This window comes from Sus scrofa, chromosome 4 (assembly GCF_054392235.1).
Source record: "Sus scrofa isolate SSC_HxYL_T2T_F1_AM1 chromosome 4, Sscrofa_HxYL_maternal_Yorkshire_Landrace_v2.0, whole genome shotgun sequence".
In the NCBI taxonomy this organism is placed as follows: domain Eukaryota; kingdom Metazoa; phylum Chordata; class Mammalia; order Artiodactyla; family Suidae; genus Sus; species Sus scrofa.
Window position 1 is genome coordinate 37,718,234 of NC_139386.1, and position 22,408 is coordinate 37,740,641.

The 22,408-nt window shown below is 33.6% G+C and overlaps 1 protein-coding gene across 33 annotated transcripts in view; it reads right to left on the reverse strand.

Annotated features, from left to right (window-relative positions):
* Positions 1-22,408, reverse strand: part of VPS13B (vacuolar protein sorting 13 homolog B) — a 729,842-nt gene that overhangs the window by 605,226 nt on the left and 102,208 nt on the right. For 32 of the 33 annotated variants that reach the window (XM_085021978.1, XM_085021986.1, XM_085021974.1 and 29 more), the window contains one exon: positions 4,044-4,225. In XM_085021978.1, the coding sequence (XP_084878104.1) occupies positions 4,044-4,225 (182 nt within the window). Of the gene's footprint in view, positions 1-4,043; positions 4,226-21,940; positions 22,012-22,408 lie in introns of those variants that run through there. The other variant, XM_085021988.1, reaches the window with a different exon arrangement.

The following is a 22,408-nucleotide window of genomic DNA, read 5'->3' on the forward strand; positions in this document are numbered from 1 at the left end:
GGCAGTAATACAATGCCTCAGTCAATTAGAGCTGTTAAAACAAAATGCCACAGACTGAGTAGCATATTAACAAAAGAAATTTCTCTCAGTTTTGGAGTCTGAAAGTCCAAAATCAGGGTGCCGGAGTTCCCGTCGTGGCGCAGTGGTTAACGAATCCGACTAGGAACCATGAGGTTGAGGGTTCGGTCCCTGCCCTTGCTCAGTGGGTTAACGATCCGGCGTTGCCCTGAGCTGTGGTGTAGGTTGCAGACGCGGCTCGGATCCCGTGTTGCTGTGGCTCTGGCGTAGGCCGGTGGCTACAGTTCAGATTCAACCCCTTGCCTGGGAACCTCCATATGCCGCGGGAGCGGCCCAAGAAATAGCAACAACAACAACAACAAAAAAAAAAAGACAAAAGACAAAATCAGGGTGCCAGTATGCTCAGGTTCTGGTGACAATCTCTTCCAGCTGCAGACTGCCTACTTCTCATTGTCTCCTCAGAGGGGGGAAGGGTCAAGGGAACTCACTCTGGCCTCTTTTTATAAGGTCATTCATCTCATTCATGAGGACTCCACCCTGGCCTCTTTTTTAAGGACATTCATCTCATTCATGAGGACTCCACCCTTGTGATCTAATCAACTACAAAGCATCAGCCCCAGCCCCAAAAATCTAAACACCATCACATTGGGCATTAGAATTTCAACATATGAATTTTGATGGGACACAAACATTTAGACTACAACACATAATTTACTCCACTTAAATATGTATTGATTTAAAACATTTTAAATGAGAAAAATTCATATAACATAAAATTCATAAATTCACACTTTTAAAGTATACAATTAAGTGGAATTTAGCATATTCAAAAGTATGAAAAATACCACTATCTACCTAATTCCAGAATATTTCACCACCCATAAAAGAAACTCATGCAGTCATTCCCCATTCCTCCTTTCCCCCAAACTCTGGCAACCATTAATCTACTTTCTGTCTCTGTGGATATGCCTTTTCTAATTAGCATGTCATATGACTGGAATCAAAATATGTGACTTTTTGCAACTAGCATCTTCCACTAAACATAATGTTTCAAGGTTCATCCACAACATGTATTAGTACCTAACTGTTTTCATGCCTGAATAATATTCCATTGGAAAGATAAAACACATTTTATTTATTCATTTATCAGTTAACAGACATTTGCGTTGTTTCCACTTTTTGACTATTGAAAATAATGCTATCTTATCTCCTTTATATGTACAATCTAAAAAAGTCAAAATCACAGAGGCACAGAGCAGAATACTGCTTACCAGGGGCATGGAGGTAGGCCGGGGCGGGGGTGGGGGGAGATGATGGTCAAAAAGTACCAAGTTGCAGTTGTATAGCATAAGATCTAGAAACCTAATCTAATCTAATGATGATGACAGTAAATAATGCTGTAATGTATGCTGGAAATTTGCTAAGAATAAATTTCAGGTGCTCTCACCACAGGAAAAAAAATGGCAACTATGTGAAAAGATATACATGTTAATTAGCTTGACTATGTAATCATTTCCCTATGTATATCATGCTGCATATCTTACATATATAAAATTATTATTAACAAATAAATACTTCTTAGAGATCCCAATGTGGCTCAGCAGTTAAGAACCCAACTAGTATCCATGAGGATGCAGATTCAATCCCTGACCTCACTCAGTGGGTTAAGGATCTGGCATCACTGCAATCTGCAGTATAGGTGGCAGATGAGGCTAGGATCCTGTGTTCTGTTGCTGTGGCACAGGCTGGCAAGTACAACTCCAATTGAAGCCCTAGCCTGGGAACTTACAGATGCCACAGGTGCAACCTTAAAAAAAAAAAAAAAAAATGCAAAAAGGGAAAAAGAATAAGGCTAAGAATTCATTTGCAAGGTGTTATATAGATGTACGTTTTCAATTCTTGGGTGTATATGTAGGAATAAAACTGCTAGGTTATATAATAACTCCACATCTAACTTTTTGTAGAACTACTAAATGTTTTCCAAAGCAGCATCGATTATTTTTAAGTTATAATTCAGTAGGTATATATAAATTCTGAAATAGTAGAAAGAGAAAAATTAGAAGATAATAATTTTTTAAAACCTACTTGTAAAAAGCAGTATAGCCTAAACAGTACAAAAGGAAACTAAACAATAAGATGATAGAAAAAAGTAAAAAAAAAAAAAAAAAAACCTACAATCACAAGTAAAAATGGACTGAATTAACTAGCTAAAAGGCAGATTATAAAATCTGATCTAAAATATCCAGTAATATGCTATTTCAAAGACACACCTCTAAAGCATAAAAACATAGATGGGTTTTAAGTAAAAGAATGCAAAAGGAGGTATAGTAAATACCAACCAAAGCAAAGCTACTTGTAACCATGTTAATATAAGAAAAAAATAAATGTAAATCAAAATACTGTCTAAGGAACTGACTCACTACATTTAACAAAATCAAAAAGAGAACATAAACATATGTATGTGCATAGGAGTATACATTTACACACACACTAAAATTTGCATACTATTTCGTGGGATTCAGAGAATGTAAAAAACCCTTTCCCAGGCCCAAGCCAATAACTTATAAACTAATAAAACATTTGCCTTGTCATTTCTTTTCTTTTTTTTTTTTTTGTCTTTTTGACTTTTCTAGGGCCGCTCCTGCGGCATAGGGAGGTTCCCAGGCTAGGGGTCTAAACGGAGCTGTAGCCACCAGCCTGAGCCAGAGCCACAGCAATGAGGGATCCAAGCAGTATCTGTGTCCTACATCACAGCTCATGGCAATGCCGGATCCTTAACCCACTGAGCAGGGCCAAGGATCGAACCCGTAACCTTATGGTTCCTAGTCAGATTCATTAACCACCGTGCCACGATGGGAACCCCTGCCTTGTCATTTCTTATAGAATGCTAAAACCTGACATAAAGCAACTATAAAACTGTACTTAGGCAATAACAGTGTCAAATAATAAGGCTCTAATTAAAGTGCATTTTTTCACAGTTTATTGTACATTTCCCATAGTAAGGTCTGAACTTAAAATCTTTAAAAGCATCATGTAACAACACCAAAACCAATGTTTTCTTTTAATAAACAAAATATACGATTAAAATGTTATCATTTTAAGCATGCTTACACTTAATAAATAAAAAAAACACCTTTCTTTTTGTCATGGACAAAAGTAACCTGACTATTTTGAGCTGAAACAACTAAAAGAAGCAAGCTTTCTGTCTTTTTGTTTATCTGCAGAGTGAGTGAAAAGATGAAGATAATCTCTTGTACTGGCATCAAAGCAGATTATTATTACTATTATTATTATTATTATTAGTCTTTTGTCCTTTTTTTTAGGGCGGCTCCCGCCACATATGGAGGTCCCCAGGCTACAGGTCTAATCGGAGCTGTAGCTGCCAGCCACAGCACACAGTAACACCAGATCCAAGCCTCATCTGTGACCTACACCACAGCTCACAGCAACACCGGATCCTTAACCCACTGAGAGAGGCCGGGGATCAAACCCAAAACTTCATGGTTCCTAGTCGGAGTCATTTCCCCTGTGCCACAACGGGAACTCCCAAAGCAGATTTTTAAATTTCAGTAGCTAGTTCAGAGTATGAGACTAATGTTTTTCACACAAAAATAGCAACTTGCTTACCAGGTGCTTAAGTATATAATTAAGAATTTTATTCCACTCTTAGCATAATCAAACATATTGTATTTATACCTATACTTGACTTAGTTATCATTTCAAACACACACTGATCACCTCAAAACTTGTCCTAAGAAGGTCAAAGGGTCAATTGTACAAAGAGCTAGTGAAAAACACTCTCTTGTAACTACAAAATATACCTACAAATTGGCAGAGGAGAAAAAAATTGAATGGCTTAACACATATCCTGGATTTTACACAGGTGCTATAAAAGCTGCTTTCACAGAAATACACAACAATTCAAGTTGATAATGTTATACAAAAGAATTTGACTGATAAAATATTAGCCAGCTCTGATAAGAATATTTTATACACTTCTTAACAAAGAAAGACTGTGTTCTTACCTATACTTTGGAAAACTTCATTCATCAAAGCTTCATTCACTGCTAAAGAGCTGACATTTCCAGTATGAGACCAACTTTGATATATTGCTTGAAGCAAAAGTGTCTGTGCTCTTGTAGCTTGAATTGTGAGATTTGGAAGTTCAAAAATACCTTCAGTTATGGCAATCTGAGATCTCTTAGCCCTGCATGAGAAAACAGAAAGCATAACAATCAATATATTAAATATCATTGATAAAAAACAACATATAAAATAAATTATGTTTCAAGGGAAAGCAAGATATACGTTCAAATTATTTTAAAATAGAATTAAATCAAATATATATGCAATTTCAGTAACTTTAAATGTATGACTATTTCAAAACTTCTCACCATAAAAAAATACAACTAAAATAATATCCAAATACACATTCAGATACATATATTCTGTTCAAGTATTATACATTTGTTATCAAGTCAACTATCCAAAAAAAACAGTGAAGCTAATAGCAATTAACAAATAAGATTTACTATCACATCTGCCTTATTCTTTTTTAATTTTTGTTATAAAATTTTGAAAGGTTATTTTCCACTTATGGTTATAGAAAATACTGGTTATATATTCCCTGTGTTTATGCTATCTTACACCTAATAGTTTGTACCTTCCATTTCCCCCTACTACCTTGCCCCTCCCCACATCCCTACTAATCACTACTAACTTGTTTTCTATCATCTGTGAATCTTGCTTCTTTTTGTAACATTCTTTTTTGTCATATTCTGGTTTGTTGTATCTTTTTTATTCCACATATAAGTGATATCATACAGTATTTGTCTTTGACGTATTTCATTTAGCTTCATGTCCTCCAAGTCCATCCATATTGCTGCAAATTGCAAAATTGTGTTCTTTTTTTTATGGCTGAGTAGTATATTATTTTGGGTTTCAAAACACATGTAAAAGTAAAATGCATGACAACAGAAAAAGGACAGGAGGAGGGAAATGCAAGTATACTGCTATGAGACTCTTAAACAATATGTGAAGTGTTATAATGTTATTTGAAGGCAGTTATAAGTAAATGATGTAAACTCTAAACTTAAGAACAATTAAAAGCTTAAAACGAAAAGGTAAAGCTAATAAAAGCAATATGGAGATGAAATGGAATTATCCTAAGTATTCTATCCAAAAAACGTTCAAAAAGAAAATGAGAGGAGTTCCCACTGTGGCACAATGGGATGGGCAACATTTCTGAAGCACTGCACAGCAGATCCCCAGCCCAGCACAGTGGATCCAGCATTGCCGCAGCTGAGGCATACGTCGCAACTGCAGCTTGGATCTGTCCTTGGCCCAGGAATTACATATGCCACAGGTTACCCAAAAAAGAGAAAGAAAAAACAAAGAAAAAAAAGGAACAAAGAACAGACGAAACAATTAGAAATTAAATAAGATGACAAATATAACTGCATTAAATATAATTATATTAAATGCGAAAGGTTAAGCATATCAATTAAAGGCAGACATTGGAGTTCTCTTGTAGCACGATGGGTTAAGGCTCCAGCATTGTTACTGCAGCAGTTCAGGTCACGGCTCTGACATGGGTTCAATCCTGAGCCCAGAAACCCACATACCGCAAATGTGGCCAAAAAAAAAAAGCAGAGATGATCAGATAAGATTGTATTTAAAATATCAAGACTCAATGACATTACATCACTAAGAAACCCATTTTAATATAAAGAAGACAGGCGAGAAATAAAGGATTTATGTAATTACTTTATGTGATGTTTTTCCTCTTTTTTCCCTACAAAAATGTCCAAATTGTTTTGCAAGGTCCATTGATATATCCATTTTATTCTTTTCAAAAAATTTTAAGATACTGCAATACTTCAAGAATGGATTATGGAAATTACAAACTATGTCAAAATGAATTTCATAAAACATTTTTAAAATACGAAGGTAAGATAGAAGCACTATCAATTTATCAAACTATCTCCACTCCTTGCCCTGACACTGGATCATCAAATGATCTATTAGCTTCTCAGTGAAATAAACTTCACTTTTAAGTCAAAGACAAGTATCATACGTATAAGTGGAATCTTTAAAAATGACACAAATGAGCTTATTTACAAAACTGAAATAGACTCACAGAAACAGAAAACAAACTCATGGTTACCAAAGGGGAAAGGACAGGAAAGGGATAAATTAGGAATTTAAGGTTAATAGATACATATTACTACATATAAAATAAACAACAAGGTTCCACTGTATAGTACAGATAACTAGAGTCAATGTCTTTTTTTGTTTGTTTTTTGTCTTTTTAGGGCTGCACTTGCGGCATATATATGTTCCCAGGCTAGGGGTCCAATCCAAGCTGTTGCTGCCGGCCTACACCAGAGCCACAGCAACACCAGATCCGAGCTGCGTCTTCAACCCACACCACAGCTCAAGGCAATGCCGGATCCTCAACCCACTGAGCGAGGCCAGGGATCGAACCCACAACCTCATGGTTCCTAGTCAGATTCCTTTCCACTGCGCCATGACAGGAACTCCTAGAGTCAATATCTTGTAGTACCCTAAAATGGAAAAGAATCTGAAAAAAGAATATATGTACAGACATACACATGCACGGATGTATATATGTATGTGTGTATGTGTGTATATACATACACATGCACGGATGTGTGTATGTATACAGCTAAATCACTTTGCTATATACCTGAAATACTGTAAATCAACCATACTTTAATTTTTTTTTTTTTTTTTGTCTTTTTGTCTTTTTTTGCTGTTGTTGTTGTTGCTGCTATTTCTTGGGCCGCTCCCGCGGCATATGGAGGTTCCCAGGCTAGGGGTCGAATCGGAGCTATAGCCACCGGCCTAAGCCAGAGCCACAGCAACGCGGGATCCGAGCCGCGTCTGCAACCTACACCACAGCTCACGGCAACACCGGATCGTTAACCCACTGAGCAAGGGCAGGGACCGAACCCGCAACCTCATGGTTCCTAGTCGGATTCGTTAACCACTGCGCCACGATGGGAACTCCATATACTTTAATTTTTTAAGAAATTTTAATAAAAGAAATAAACTTAAAACCTCCAAGAAAGAAATGACATCATCAAAAATGTCAGGGAGTAAAGTATACCAAAATTGTGTCCCTCCAAAAAAAGGTGATAAAAAAGCTGGCAAAGATATTCAAGAATCAACTTTTTCAGAACTCTAAAAAAGCCTGTAACAAACAGGGAAACACAGAATTAAAATAATTAAAATTTTTTTAAAAAAATTTTTAAGCAGGCTCACTCTCAATGGGAAGAATGATCTCCGTGGTATTTTTATTTAACCATGCTATATCCCGTGGCCTCTAGCTCAGCAGTGGCACCAAACTGCCCATATTCCCAGTAAGAGGGATGCCAGGGGTTTTGGAGGTAACAGGGATGTACAAGAGATTTTCAGGGAGGTAAAAATATTCCACATGATATTCTCATGGTGGGTACATGTCATGTTTTTCAAAACCATGATATATATATCAGAGTGAATCCTAATGTAAACTATGGACTTTAGTTAATAATAATGTATCAGTACTAATATCAGCTCATCAATTGTGACAAATATACTACACTACTGCAAGATACTAGTAAGAAAGAACTGGCTGGGTGGAAGGGGATATACGGGAACTCTGTACTTAATGCTCATTTTTTTTTTTTTTTTTGGCAAATCTAAGACTACTATAAAAATAAACTCTATCAGCTCTTTTTTTTTTTTAAGAGGTAACAGAAAACAAAACAGACCTTATTTACAAAAAATTGTGGTTGTTTGACCTATCTGGTGGCTACCCAGAGGACCAGCCGAAGGACTTCCTTTTTCTCTCAATTCAGAATTTTTCCAATACTAAAACAACTACACAGGGACATTTGTAGAAAACATTCACAGGCAAATGTATTGCATTAGTCCCTGCTGCCTCAGATAATGGATAAGAAAAGGGGTGAAAAAAGAGACTAAGCAAAGTCTTAGGAAGAAAGTCTGGGAAATACTGCTTTCAGGAATAAAAATGTTGAAAAGCTCTGACACTTTTCTGGGAATACAGAAGCCATACACATGCTCGGAGCTGTGTACTCACAGAGAAAAGACAAGAGAAAGGCCTTAAGCTCTCATTTCTGGCTGGACTTTCAGGGTCTATACAACAAGAACAGGAGGCAGAACCATAAACTGCATGGTTGAACTTTGAAGGAGTTTCTCACCAGAAACCATAGAGGTCACAAAGCAGTGGAATGAAATATTAAAAGTGCTGAAAGAAAGCACTGTCAATTAATAATTATAATTCTAACAGAACCATCCTTCAAAAATGAAATAGAAATCTCCCAAGAAAGGAAAGCTGAAGACCAAAAGGCTTCACTGGTGAATTCTATCAACATTTAAAGAAGAAAAAATACCAAACTTTTCAGATTTTTGAAAAAATTAGAAGAGGAGGAAACCTTGTCCAGTTTCTTCTACAATACCATGATTACCCTGCTACCACAGCCAGTCAAAGGCAACACAAGAAAACTACACACCGATATCCCTTGTGAACACAGATGCGAAAATCCTCAGTAAGGAGTTCCCATTTTGGTGCAGTGGAAACGAATCCAACTAGTATCTATGAGGATGCAGATTTGGTCCCTGGCCTCGATCAGTGGACTGGGAATCCGGCATTGCCATGAGCTGGGGTACAGGTCACAGATGCGGCTGGGATCCCACATTGCTGTGGCTGTGGTGTAGGCTGGCCACTATAGCTCTGATTCAACCCCTAGCCTGGGAACTTCCATAGTTCACAAGTGCGGCCCTAAAAAAAAAAAATCCTCAGTAAAATACTAGCAAGTCAAATTTGGAAAAATATTAAAAGCATTACACCATGATAAGTGGAATTTATCCCAGATATAAAAGAGTGGCTCAAGAAACTCAATCAATGCAACACACTGTATTTATAGAATGAAAAGAAGAGAAAACATATTCATCTTAACTGACACAGAACCTGTCAAAATTCAATAATTGTCCATGTTATAGAGCACTCAACAAACTAAAAATAAAGGGACCTTCCTCAATATGATAGAGGATATTTACAAAAAACACAGAACTAACATCATACTTAGTGGTGAAGGACTAAAAGCTTTCTCTCCAAGATCAGCAAGAATTTTAAGGCATTCAGATTGTAATACACAAAAAAAGAAGTAAAATTATCACTACTCAACTACTCACAGGTGAGATGATCTAATACACTGAAAACCATGGAGAAAAAACACACCAACTATTAGAGCTAATAAACAAGTTCAACTAGGGCTAATAAACAAGTTCAACTAAGTTGCAAGATAAATGGTAACTATACAGAAATCAGTTTAATATCCACATTTACTTACAATAAACCATCGGAAAAGGAAATTAAGACAATTCGAAAAGAATAAAATATTTAGGGAAAATTTAACAAGGAAGTGTAAGATTCTACATTGAAAACTACAAAGCATTGTTGAAAGAAAATAAAGAAGTGATCTAAATAAATGTAAAGACATCCCATGGTTATGGACTGGAAAATTTAATACTGTGAAGATGACAATACTCTCCAAATTAATCTAGAGATTCAATACACTTTCTATCGAAATTCTGGCTATTTACTTTGGAAAAAACAAACTAATTCTAAAATTCATATGTATTTACAAGGAAACTTGATTGCAAAAACAATCCTGAAAAAGAACAAAGTTGGAAGACTAGGTCTTCCCAATTATAAAACTTAACTAAAAAGGTACAGTAATCAAACATACATATACATACAAATCAGTGCACTAGAACTGAGAGTCTAGAAATAAACCCATTCATCTATAATCAATGGACTTAGATAAGGGGTCAAGATAAATTAGTAGGGAATGAACAGGTTTTTAGGGTTTTGTTTTGTTTTTTTGCTTTTTAGGACTGCACTCATGGCATATGGAGGTTCCCAGCATAGGAGGGTTGAATCGGAGCTGTAGCTGCTGGCCTACACCACAGCAATGCAGGATCCTCAACTCATGGAGCAAGGCCATGGATTGAACCTACGACCTCATGGATGCTGGTCAGATTCGTTAACCACTGAGCCACAATGGGAACTCCATAAACAGTCTTTTTAACAAATGGTTTTGGAACTGGATATCCAAATACAAAACAATTGGATATCCAAATACAAATTAACTCAAAACTGATCAATAATCTAAAACCATAAAACTCTTAGAAGAAAATATAGGTGTAAATTTTTATGATCTCAGATTAAAGAACAGTTTCTGAAATGTGATACCAAAGCAAAGGCAAAAAATGGAAAAACAGATAAACTGGATCTCGTCAAAATTTAAAACTTTTACGTATCAAAGAATTCTATCCAGAAAGTAAAAAAAACAACACACAAATGGGAAAAAAAATCTGTAAATCAGGTAACTAGTAAGGGTCTAGTGTCTACAATATGCAAAGAACTTCTACAACTCAACAAAAAGATATACAGCCCAATTAAAAAATGAACATGAATAGTCATTTCTCCAAAGAAGATATACAAATGGCCATTAAGCACATGAAAAGATACTCAGCATCATTAGGGAAATGACAATCAATACCACAAAGAAATACCACTTCACATCTACTAGGTTCGACATAATAGGAGGAAAAAAAAAAAATGTTGGCAAGGATAGGGAGGAATTGGAACCCTCATAGGTTGGAGGCAGAAGTATACAATGGTACAGTCACTGTGTATAGCAATTTGGCAGATCATCAAAAAGGTAAACATAGCAATTATACTGTTGGGTATATACCCAAAAGAATTAAAAACATGTTCACATTAAAGCTCATCCACACATTTTCACAGCAGCATCATTAATAACCAAAAAGTACAATCAACCCAAAGTTACAACAATTGATGAATGGATAAACAAAATAAAATATATCCCTATAAAGTAATATCATTCAGCCATATAAAGGAATGAAGTACTGATACATGCTACTACATGCAGAAATCTTGAAAATATGCTAAGTAAAAGAAACCGGACAGAAAATGCCACATATTGTACAATTCTGTTTATATGAAATACATAATCAGGTTTTCTTTTTTGGAGTTTTGAAAATGCTCTGGAGTTAGACGGTGATGAAGACTGCACAACAATTTGAATATACTAAAACAGTTTAAAATAATTAAAACAATACATTTATGTGAATTTTATTTCAATTAAAATTTTAAAAATCTCCCTATGGTATTCAGAACTATACTCCTAAGAACAGTGGTCCCAGCAACTAACAACTGCCTCCCCTTACTCAAAAAACACAAAATAAAAACAAAACCCTAGGTTCACCAGTCACTCTTAATTAGCCTGTCATATAATTTAAACATACAGTTGCACATTAAGACATCTACAACCCTGTTCATACATTCTCAAATATATAAGCACAACATGTACCTAGATCATTCAATCCATAATTCTGGTCATATTTTGCTATAAAAATCCTAAGATTGTAATGAGCAGACAAGGAAATAAGTATGAACAAAACAAGATTCTTTAAACCAAGCAGATAAGATAGTAGAGATCATATGAGACAGGAGAAAAAAAACAAATAGGATCTGATTCACAAACTTACATTTCGTTATCATTACTGGTTCCTTTCGCTTATCCAATCACTTGTGATAGAATATGATAGAAGATATTATGAGAAAAAGAATGTGTGTGTGTGTATATATATATACACTTTGCTGTATAGCAGAAATAGACCAAACATTGTAAATCAACTCTACTTTAAGAAAAAAAATTCTTAAATGTACAGTTAATCTAGCTGCTCTGTCTTTAGCCAGATACTCTGTGGAATTTAGAAAGTCCTATGGTGTAGCAAAAGCAATGCTCTTATAACTATAGCCATAATTATTTATAAGGCAAAATTACAGTCAAGATTCTTTTTACAAGTGGGTCTTTACTATTTCATAAAAATTCGGCTACTGTATATGGTACTCTAACTTTCAAGACATCTTATATCACATAAAATGATTCCCAAATGGATAACATAGGCTTGAATAAAAACTTGAACATACGCAAATTCAAAAAGATTAATTTATTCTACATTTTAATAATGCCCAAGGGTAAGGGACAATTCTCTCCTTCAGGTTTAATTTAACATTAAAGGAAATAATTCACTTTGTACAAGAGCCAGGATTTGATAATAAGCAAGTAAATTATAGCATACATATAGAGCATGGTTTTGTGGTTTGTTTTATTTTCCAGCTATAACTTACTGCAAATAAAAGTACATTTTATTATGCTTCTGTTAAATACTCCAGTAGCATCTGATCTAAAATAAACCATTCAAAAATGATTTGGCAATAGACAGTAGATTATAGAATGTACCTGTTAGTGTAAAACTAGCTGTGAAGAGGGACTTTTTTCTCTTTTGTCTTTTGGCAACTTTGCAGTATTTCTAACAGGTTAACAAGTGTAAAAAATAATAAATGCCCATGTATCCAATTCATTAAACACAATTCATCAAACCATACAATCACACCATATTCGCTTCAGAAATTTTTAAACAAATCAATAACTATTACAACTTTAAGCTATTTAGGGGGCTCATTAAAATGTCAATGAAAATGCACAATAAAAGTAAAATTTTCCTTGTGATTTATACCACTATAAATTTATTTAAACTGCTTAAAATAAATAAGCTCAATAGAATTCATACTAAAATTATCTAACAACTTCTGGATTTACCTCATGTTTTTGAAATACCACTAAAGCTACAATTTAATGGTTAAGTTGGTGAAAATAATTTATTTAACAAATGCCTATTTCACATATCCAGAAGTCCTAGTCTGCACATATGTTCATTTTACAGAATAGGTTTAAAAACTATCAATTCAAACATTACTCTCTAGGGAAAAATAAATCCTAATGTAACTAGTGGGATAAACAACTCATTAAAACTCAACTTGGACTAACTCCAGGATAAATTTAAGAAAAGAAACAAGCAGGTCTTGATTGTGAAGTAGCAAAGACTGAAAATGAATATGCCTTAATTAACAAACACTTTAAGAGAATCTGCCAGTACCAATTGCTGACAAATTACAACACAGAGCTGATAAAATTTTTGGACCTATGTGGCATTTCCATAAAGAAAATTCCTTCTAAATTTTAAATAAAAAACTTGGAAGTGATTCTTGCTACTCGATGCAAAGAAATTAACTTAAACAATCCAGTCACATTCATAGCAATACTATAAAATTTTTGCCATAGGTACACTTGAGGAACAACCATCCATTCTTCTAAAATCAACACACCTTATAGCAATTGAAAGACTATCCTCAGCAACAGCTGGATCTAAAGATTTATACAGAGTCCCCAAATGCAGAGTCTGAACCTAAAATAGGTTCCAAAAAATGTATTTTTGTTATTACTCATATCCTGTACAGTAAAATAAGATTAGATCATTTTTTCCAAAATAAAATGAGAATGACTAACTCAACTGAGAAATGAAAGCAGTTTAAAAACCAAAGAAATCTGTTCTGCACACAATGGCTCTCTAACTTACATGATCTATCAATACTCATGGAAAAGAAAAGGAAAATTTTTAACTAAAGCATAGGTTAAAACAAAAGGTTAAATCTCCTCTTTTTCCAGATCCCACTCCATTCCCCACAGATAAACACTTTTTATGAATACAGCATAGATACCTATAGACCTCCATCTATGGATTATATGTATTTATAGAGACATAATTTTAATGGATATATATACAGAAAAGTCCACAGCCTGCTTTTTAATGACTAAGCAACATATCTTAGTGATGAAGATCTTTCCACATCAGTACATATTCTTCCACATTGGTCTTTTTTTCTTTTTTTTTTTTTTTTTTTGCTTTCTAGGGCCGCACCTGCAGCATATGGAGGTTTCCAGGCTAGGGGTCTAATCGGAGCTACAGCTGCAGGCCTACACCACAGCCACAGTAATGCCAGATTCGAGCCATGTCTGTGACCTACACCTCAACCCACAGCAATACCTGATCCTTAATACACTGAGCGAGGCCAGAGATTGAACCTGCATCCTTGTCGATACTAGTCAGGTTCGTTACCACTGAGACACAATAAGAAATCCAACATTGGTCTTTTTAATGTATGCTTGCTATTTTGCTGTTTGAATAAAGACTTATAGTGCAAGCAGCAGTGTATCACTGTATCACTTTCTCAACATCCCCACTGGCATTAATTGCTCTTTTTATTTAATTACTGTGATTTAAGCATTTGCAAATAGCTGTAAAATACAAATGACAGCCTATTTACGATATGGAAATATTTTACCTTTTTTCAAATTTCTGAAATATTATTTAAACTTAAATGGTAAATAACCGAGAAAATGAAAAGTAAAGTTCATCCATTACTAAAATAAAAATATAATGAATGCCTTGATTATTGTATATAAAGTTCCAAATCTTACAATGAACTAGATAGAGGTAAATACAAAAGGAGCAAAATGTTGTTTCATCATTAATCTCACCATCTCCCAGACAAGTAATTCAATGCAGACAATTTATCTATGTAAGTACAAATGTTTACTCAGGATAAAAAGAAAGAGCAAGTGTTTATGGAATATATCCTATACTTGTAATTAAAAACATTCAAATACTATTTCTCTTTGTCTTTTTAGAGCCACACCCATGGTATATGGAAGTTCCCAGGCTAGGAGTTGAATCATAGTTGTAGCCAACCTAAGGGATCCAAGCCCTGTCTTTGAGCTACACCACAGCTCACAGCAAGACCAGAGCCTTAACACACTGACCAAGGCCAGGGATGGAACCTGCATCCTCATGGATACTAATCAGATTTGTTTCTGCTGAGCCATGACGGAAGCTCCTCAAATATTATATTCAGGATTCTGATTAGGAAAAACCACTAAAATTTTAGTTCAATTTCAGTAATTAATTAAAGTCATTAGTTTCTGCTTTGGCTAAGAGTATATTTTACAGATGTTAAGCAAAAAAAAAAAAAAAAAAAAAAAAAAAAAAAAGACAGACTTGGTTCTCAAAGAACATACAATCTAAATATCAATTAGATAACCAAAAAACACTAAAATCACTGAAGAAATTACCAATTGCATTTACTTGTGCTTTCCATAGTTTTAAGGTTTTGAAGGTAAATATCCTCCATAGGAAAAAAAAAAATGGTCCTTATGGAACTTAAAGCAAAAAAAAAAGGAAAAGGCTATTAATAATTACATAAACCAGGGTAAAATCACTTCTATGAAAAGTAGTGAAAAGCAGGAAAAAATATCTCATGAAAGAATATATTAGGGAAATGTGATCTAGTCAGAGAAAATATCAATTGGGCCAATATCTGAGGAGTGAGTAAAAATTATTTAGGCTATTGACTAATGAGACAAGGGTGAAAGACTTGACTAAAAAAAAAGACACACTGAAAAAAGGCAAGAAGGTGGGAGATCATAGAAAGGAAGGAAGATACTCAGATGAATCTAGACAGCTAAGAAGGGGCCAGAATATGGAGGACATCACAGAATATTTTAAAATTTTTATTCCTTTTTTTCCTTTTTCTTTCTTTCTTTTTTTTTTTTTTTTTTTAGGGCCACACCAGCAGCATATGGAAGTTCCCAGACTAGGGGTAGAACTGGAGCTATAGCTGCCGGCCTACACCACAACCACGGCAGCATGGGATCCGAGCCACATGTGCGACCTACATCACAGCTCACAGCAACAGCAGATCCTTAGCCCACTAAGCAAGGCCAGGGATTGAACCCGCATCCTCATGGATGCTAGTTGGGCTCATTAAAGGTTGAGCCATGAAGGGAACTCCCTAAAAATTTTATTCTTTACCATAAAAACTATGAGAAACAAAGTATTTTAGGCAGGAGAAGGACATGATTAGAACCATCCTCCAAAAACAAATCAGCCACAGAAACCTGGCTTCAGATATATGAGTTAGCTAGCAATTAAGAACACCTCTCTGTGGAGTTCTCTTATGGCACGGCAAGTTAAGGATCCAGTGTTGTCACTGCAGTGGCCTGGGTCACTGCTATGGCATGGATTCAATGCTTACTCTGGGAATTCCAAAAACAAATCAATATAATTTTTAAAAAATCAATAAAATAAAATTAAAAAAAGAACACCTCTCTAAAAACTTCAAGAAAGAAAAAGCAAAGACCATGTTTTATTCATATTGGATCCAAAGCATATGACACAACAGTTCCCACATGACAAGTGCCAAAAAATTATTTTTAAAGCAAATGACTCGTTAACCAGATGAAATTTAAAATGTGCTAAGTATTAACAGATTCATCTAGGAAACTGAAAATATTTTCAAAGTTATAAATTATAATGAAGAATAAAATCAAAGCTATTATTAAAAACTTGCTAATCGCTACTAACATGCTATTGGTTCCATCACCAACTGAACCAGACCTCTAGAACATTTAGAACGAGTGATTTCATCTCTCTTGATCCACAGTATCACCCTCCCTAAGGCTCCATTTCCGTGTCTGTAAAAGAGATAATACCTAACTTATCTATTTCAAAGGTCAGTTCTGAGGGGATTTCAAATCCCATATGTATTGTAATTAGTTAAGTACAAAATGCTATACAATTATGATTGTGTATTATGATGCTGTTCCTAGAGATTTTCTTCTGCCACTAAATACGCACTGTATGATCTCTGGAACACGAGGACCTATTTGTTCCTAAGTTTCTAGTGTATAAAAAAAGATTAAATCATCAAACACAGTTAAGAAATAAGTTTACAGGCAACGATTAAAAACTAAATTCAGATATCACTTATATCTGGAATCTAATATATGGCACAAATAAACCTTTCCACAGAAAATAAACCCATGGACTTGGAGAAATAGACGTGTCGTTGCCAAGGGAGAAAGAGAGGGAGTGGGATGGACTGGGAATCTGGGGTTAATAGATGCAGACTATTTCATTTGGAATGGATAAGCAATGAGATCCTGCCGTATAGCACTGGGAACTGTATCTAGTCACTTGTGATGGAGCATGATGGAGGATAATGTGAGAAAAAGAATGTATATGTGTATGTGTGACTGGGTCACTTTGCTGTACAGTAGAAAATTGACAGAACACTGTAAACCAACTATAATGGAAAAAATTAAAATCATTTCAAATAAAAAAACTAAATTCAGTGATTTGTAACCAAGATATTGCTCTTTTAATAAACATACTAACAACTTAGAATTCTTTTAATTATACTCTTAAGTTTCAGTTCCAAAAATATAATAAAACACATAAATATTTAAAAGATACGTGACAAGAATAAGATGTTGTCACTGAATACACTGACACTGAAACAGAATAAAATGTTTCCTGCTGTTTTATATAGATAAAACCAAATACTGACAAAAGGCCAATATTATTCTTTTCATGGCAAGAGATACAGGTCTTATAATAATATACTCTAATACCCAAAAATCAAATCTAAAGGCAATAATCTAAGAAGGAATTATAAGTGTTCATTTGTCTACCACCAAACAATTTTACCAAGTTTAAAACTTTTAACAAGGGAAATAGATGGATCATAATTCCATATATAACTTCACACCTAACTGATCATCAAATTGCATGCAGAAAATTCCAAATTTTTCAAAAGTAAAGTCAAAGAAAACCTTCCGTTCTCATTGGACCAATACTTTCTGGTTATTAACATACGCTGCATGCTGTTCAAGCCCTTACTGAAAAAAAAATCCAACAGGAAAACCTAACTGGTACAAAGATTAATGCTATTTACTTTTAGTTGTATTTTTCATGTCTTTTAAATTGCATACACAAACACACTCATTTAAAAACTATAAAAGTAAGTATTTTTCTACAGGTTATTTATTTAAACACATTAAAAAAATCAGAACCTAAACATGACAAAAAAAATTGGTAGATCTATAGCATATATAAAAATTGGTCTTTAAAGGAAATGAATGCATTGATATTATAAATAAATGTACTTTTTTAGTAATATATAAAAGTATTAGTAATACAATTGACAATATTTATAGTATCATAATTGAATTTTTTACCTACAATATGGCAAAGTGTTGAAAGTAACCAAACTAAATCCCAAACCAAGATAAGCAGAGACTTTACAAGTATTAAGAAAGAGACAAACAGAATTTCCGATGATAACATGTTCTGAACCAATTATGTTAATGGTTAAATTTAAGATTCTGGGCTGTTATTCATATAATTATGAAAAGTGTTTTCAAGAAATGTAAATTCAATCACTCAATCAAGAAATGTAAATATAAATATATAGGGATTTATAAAATTTTTCTTTCTGATATGAAAAGCTTATTTCAAAATGACTTCAAATGCAAAATAGGTAAAAGTTTCAACTTTATACAAATATAAGGCTGTAAATAAATTAATCTAATTCAGTAAAATGTATAGAACATTAGTAAAATAATTTAATTTTAAATTAAAATCTTTTTTGAGCTAGACTATGCCTGTTGTCATAAAACACATTAGAGTCCTATGACATCTCACATGTTAAAATTACATTTCTGTTTTCCTATTTTTATTATTCTTTTTAAGCTCTTTTTAAAAAATTACCTAAGCAAAAGATGCTCGATGAAACAAAATGAAAATATGTGAAGATGTGTATATAAAATCTAGCTACAAAATCCTTTATTATGCAACCTAAAATGCTATGTGCCTCAGTCTCCGGCAGCTGGGTGGGCTAAAGAAATCCCAGAAGCCTTAGTGAAGAGAGTCAGTTGCCTGATTGGTTTGAGTGAAGGAAGAACAACAAACAAAGCAACAACAGTGGGTTGCTAACTAACAAACTACAAGCCAGTCATCCCCTGGTTGTCTTACAATTGGGGGACTGAAATAGGCATTACCTTTACCTGCCCTCACTGAAAGCTGACAAACTCTAAGCAGAGAGAAAGGAACTAAAGGCAAGAGAGAAATTTTGAGGGTAAAAGAAATGTTCTACATCCCGATTTTGATGGTGGCTACATGACTATTTACATCTGTCAGATGGAGTATGATAATGTGAGAAAAAAGAATGTATACATGTATGTGTGACTGTATGTGCAGTAGAATATTGACAGAACACTGTAAATCAGCTACAATAGAAAAAATAAAATTATAAAAATAAAATGTTAAGACAAAAAAATCACTAAATTGTCACATAAAATTGTTAAAATTTTGTATTTAAATTTCATTTAAAATGAAAATAACGTTACTGAAAAGTGGTATAATTCATACCATAAACCATTAAAGAGAATTTATAAACCACATTCTGTACAGCTCTAAAGTATTTTGAAAGCTTGCTACAGTTGTATATTCTTTTTAGGTATAGCCAGACCTCCAAGTATTTTTGCAGTTTTTTTAAATTATTCACAGGGATTTTACGTGAATAATAGAATAAGAATACACTGAGAAATAAATTATTAAAAGTATTCTTTCTTCCTGAAATATTACTCCTCCCCAGAAGCAGTTAATAGAAAGAACATCATGAAAGTACAAAAAACAAACTAGTATCCAGAAATATAAACTCCAAAAGCACCCATCTACCTGTATATTCACATTTAAGAGAATGAATAAAAATTGAAGATATTCAAGAATGGTACATTTAACTTATATTTTTCTTTAGATGTTATAATCTAAAAGAATATTTCTTTAGAATATTAGGGCTTCAGTTATTTAAAAAAATTCAAGAGGTACAAAAAAAAGAAATTGAGTTTATCTTTTCTACCTCAGACATTAATAAGATTGAATATACTTGTTCTTTTTCTGTCATTCTCAAAATATATGTTAACTTTTAAATATTTATAAAATTAAATCTTAATTAGGCTCATTTTAGTTAACATTTATTGAAAATCAACTATATGCTAGGTCCTGAGCATAAATGTAAATATAAAAAAATATAATTAGTCAAGATGCAAAAATGATAAAGTCCCTATAATGACACGGCTAGGCATTTTCAAAGTTAGTTAACTTACCAAAGCTTAAAAAAAAACAAAAAACAAAAACACCTACTACCAGCTATTCAAATCCCTGAAAAAGACAGACAAGTCTGATTGCAGAGTTAAATTCTATATTTATATGAGTCTTAATACCAATAATCATAGAGCAAGATGGGGTCTATTTTTTTAAGTAGGAATCCAAACACCATTCCCCCTTCTTTAATTTCTATATTTTAAAAGCTCATGTCTATTTGAGGTTGAAGAAGGGGTTATGACACAAAAGGTTATGCTTAGAACATCCGAAGTCACAGATACAGCAGCAACTTTAACAAGGTTTTGAAACCCTGGAATTTAAACATCTCTTGGTATTAGTAAGGTTAGTTATTTTTAATACTGAATACATTTTATTTGGGTAAAGAAAACCACATAAAGATATAGAATAAAAGACAAGTCAGCTCCTGACACTTGTTGTGTCAAGAATGATCTTCAAAAATATCATGCTAAGTGAAAGAAGCCAGATACAGCATACCACATATTGTATTATTCTATTTATATGACAGAAAAGATAAATATATGGAGAAAGAAGGTAAATCAGTGATTACCTAGGGCTGGAGCTGGAGATTCAATGTAAATGAGTATGAGGGATCTTATTGGAGGGATGAAAATGTTCTAATACTTATTTATATTAACAGTTGTACCACTCAGCAAAGTTACTAGAAATCACTAAACTTCATTGAACTGTATATCTGAAAAGAGTCAATTTTATGCTATATAAAGTATGCCTCGGTAAAACTATTTTTAACATAAATAAAAGTTAGCAAAGTTATTTCTATAAAAGAATGTCTAAGGATGCCAACTTAACCCCTACTTGCGATATACGCATCAATGGCGGAAGGAACCATTAATTTTAAGTCTGGATTCAAACAGACATAAAACTGAATCATATCTTCACCATTTACTAGTGTATAAGCATTAATGAGTTAAGACAAAGATATGTATAAAATGTGTATAATAGTATCTCTCTCATAAGGTTAATCTGAAGATTAAAGAGATAATATACATAAAGACTCTTAGCTCTGCTCCTGGCACACATATGCTATTATTAATAATAATATTAATTCTGTATCAATAAAACTTTCCTCATAAGTTTCTCACATAGACACATAGGCTGAAAAATAACTCTACCCATGAGTTTTTTATTATAAATTATATGCAAATTAGAAATATAAGTATTTCTCAGTGGATATAAAAAGTAACTATGAGCATGAGCTGTGATTATGAAGCAATAACACATTCTGAAAGTTCTGCCCCAAAAATTAATCACAGTAATTTAAAATCAAAGAATATATCTTCACATAAACACATATATTTTAAAACTTCATAATAAAAAAATCTTTTAATTAGAAAGCTATTTCAGATTTTTGAGATGTGTTCACTCTATACATTATAATGTAGAAAAGTCGGTATTAAGAGTAAGCCAGTGTGTCATTTAAAATAGGTATATTTAAAATAGTCTTGCCCTAATATAATGGTGATTGCATAACGGTTGAGAAATCAAATTTTTAGAAAAGCTTACATTAAGTCCAGAATTATCAAGTACACTCTACAAATCATTCAGCAATAACTGAAGAATGTTTTGAAGAAGGTGGAAAATAAAAGCAATCACAGGTTTATTTATTCACTGAGTTTTCACTTGTCTGTAAGAACCTATACTTCAGTTTCAATCACTACTAACTGCTCTACTACTAATTAGATGATTTTCAGTTCAGACATGAGTCAATAAAAATTAGACAGAAAAACATTGACTAATTTTAAAATATCATGCAATTAAAAACTATGCAGGCATCTCCTCCCAAGCCCCAAAACAGAAAAAAGGAAAGTTTTATAATTAGATTTCAAAAGACAATATAAACTGCCTCTTAAAGTAGCTTTTGCCTCTTTAAAATTCCCTTAATTGAATGAGTATTCTCTGCTGCCATGAGGGGAAGTACCTTGCCTATTTTGTTTACTGGTGCATCTCTAGCCAGGCCCCTGAAGAGTGTACAGCATACAGTGAGCATTCACCACCTACCTGTGAAAGAGATCTGAATGAATGAACAAAGAACAATCTCAAGTGTGCAAAAAGGCAGACAAATATAGTGGGAAAATTCACTGGAGTTAGAAAAAATTTTGGAACGGATTGGGGAACATTTCTTCAAAACTTGAAGAAAACATGTTTCCTCTCTATTCTGCCAGCCTTCCCTGCTTTAATCATCCCAATAAAGACACAAAAGAAGAATTAAGCATTAAAAGTTGGTAGAAAACAAAAAGAGTATGAGCAAAACAAAGAAAGGTTCTTAGAAAAATACACAAGAAAATGCTTGATTTATGAGGAAAAGATGGTTGTGCTAACAAAGCAGGGCAAATCACCCAACACAGAATCCTATAGGATGGAAGATTAAGTTACATCGTGCACAGAG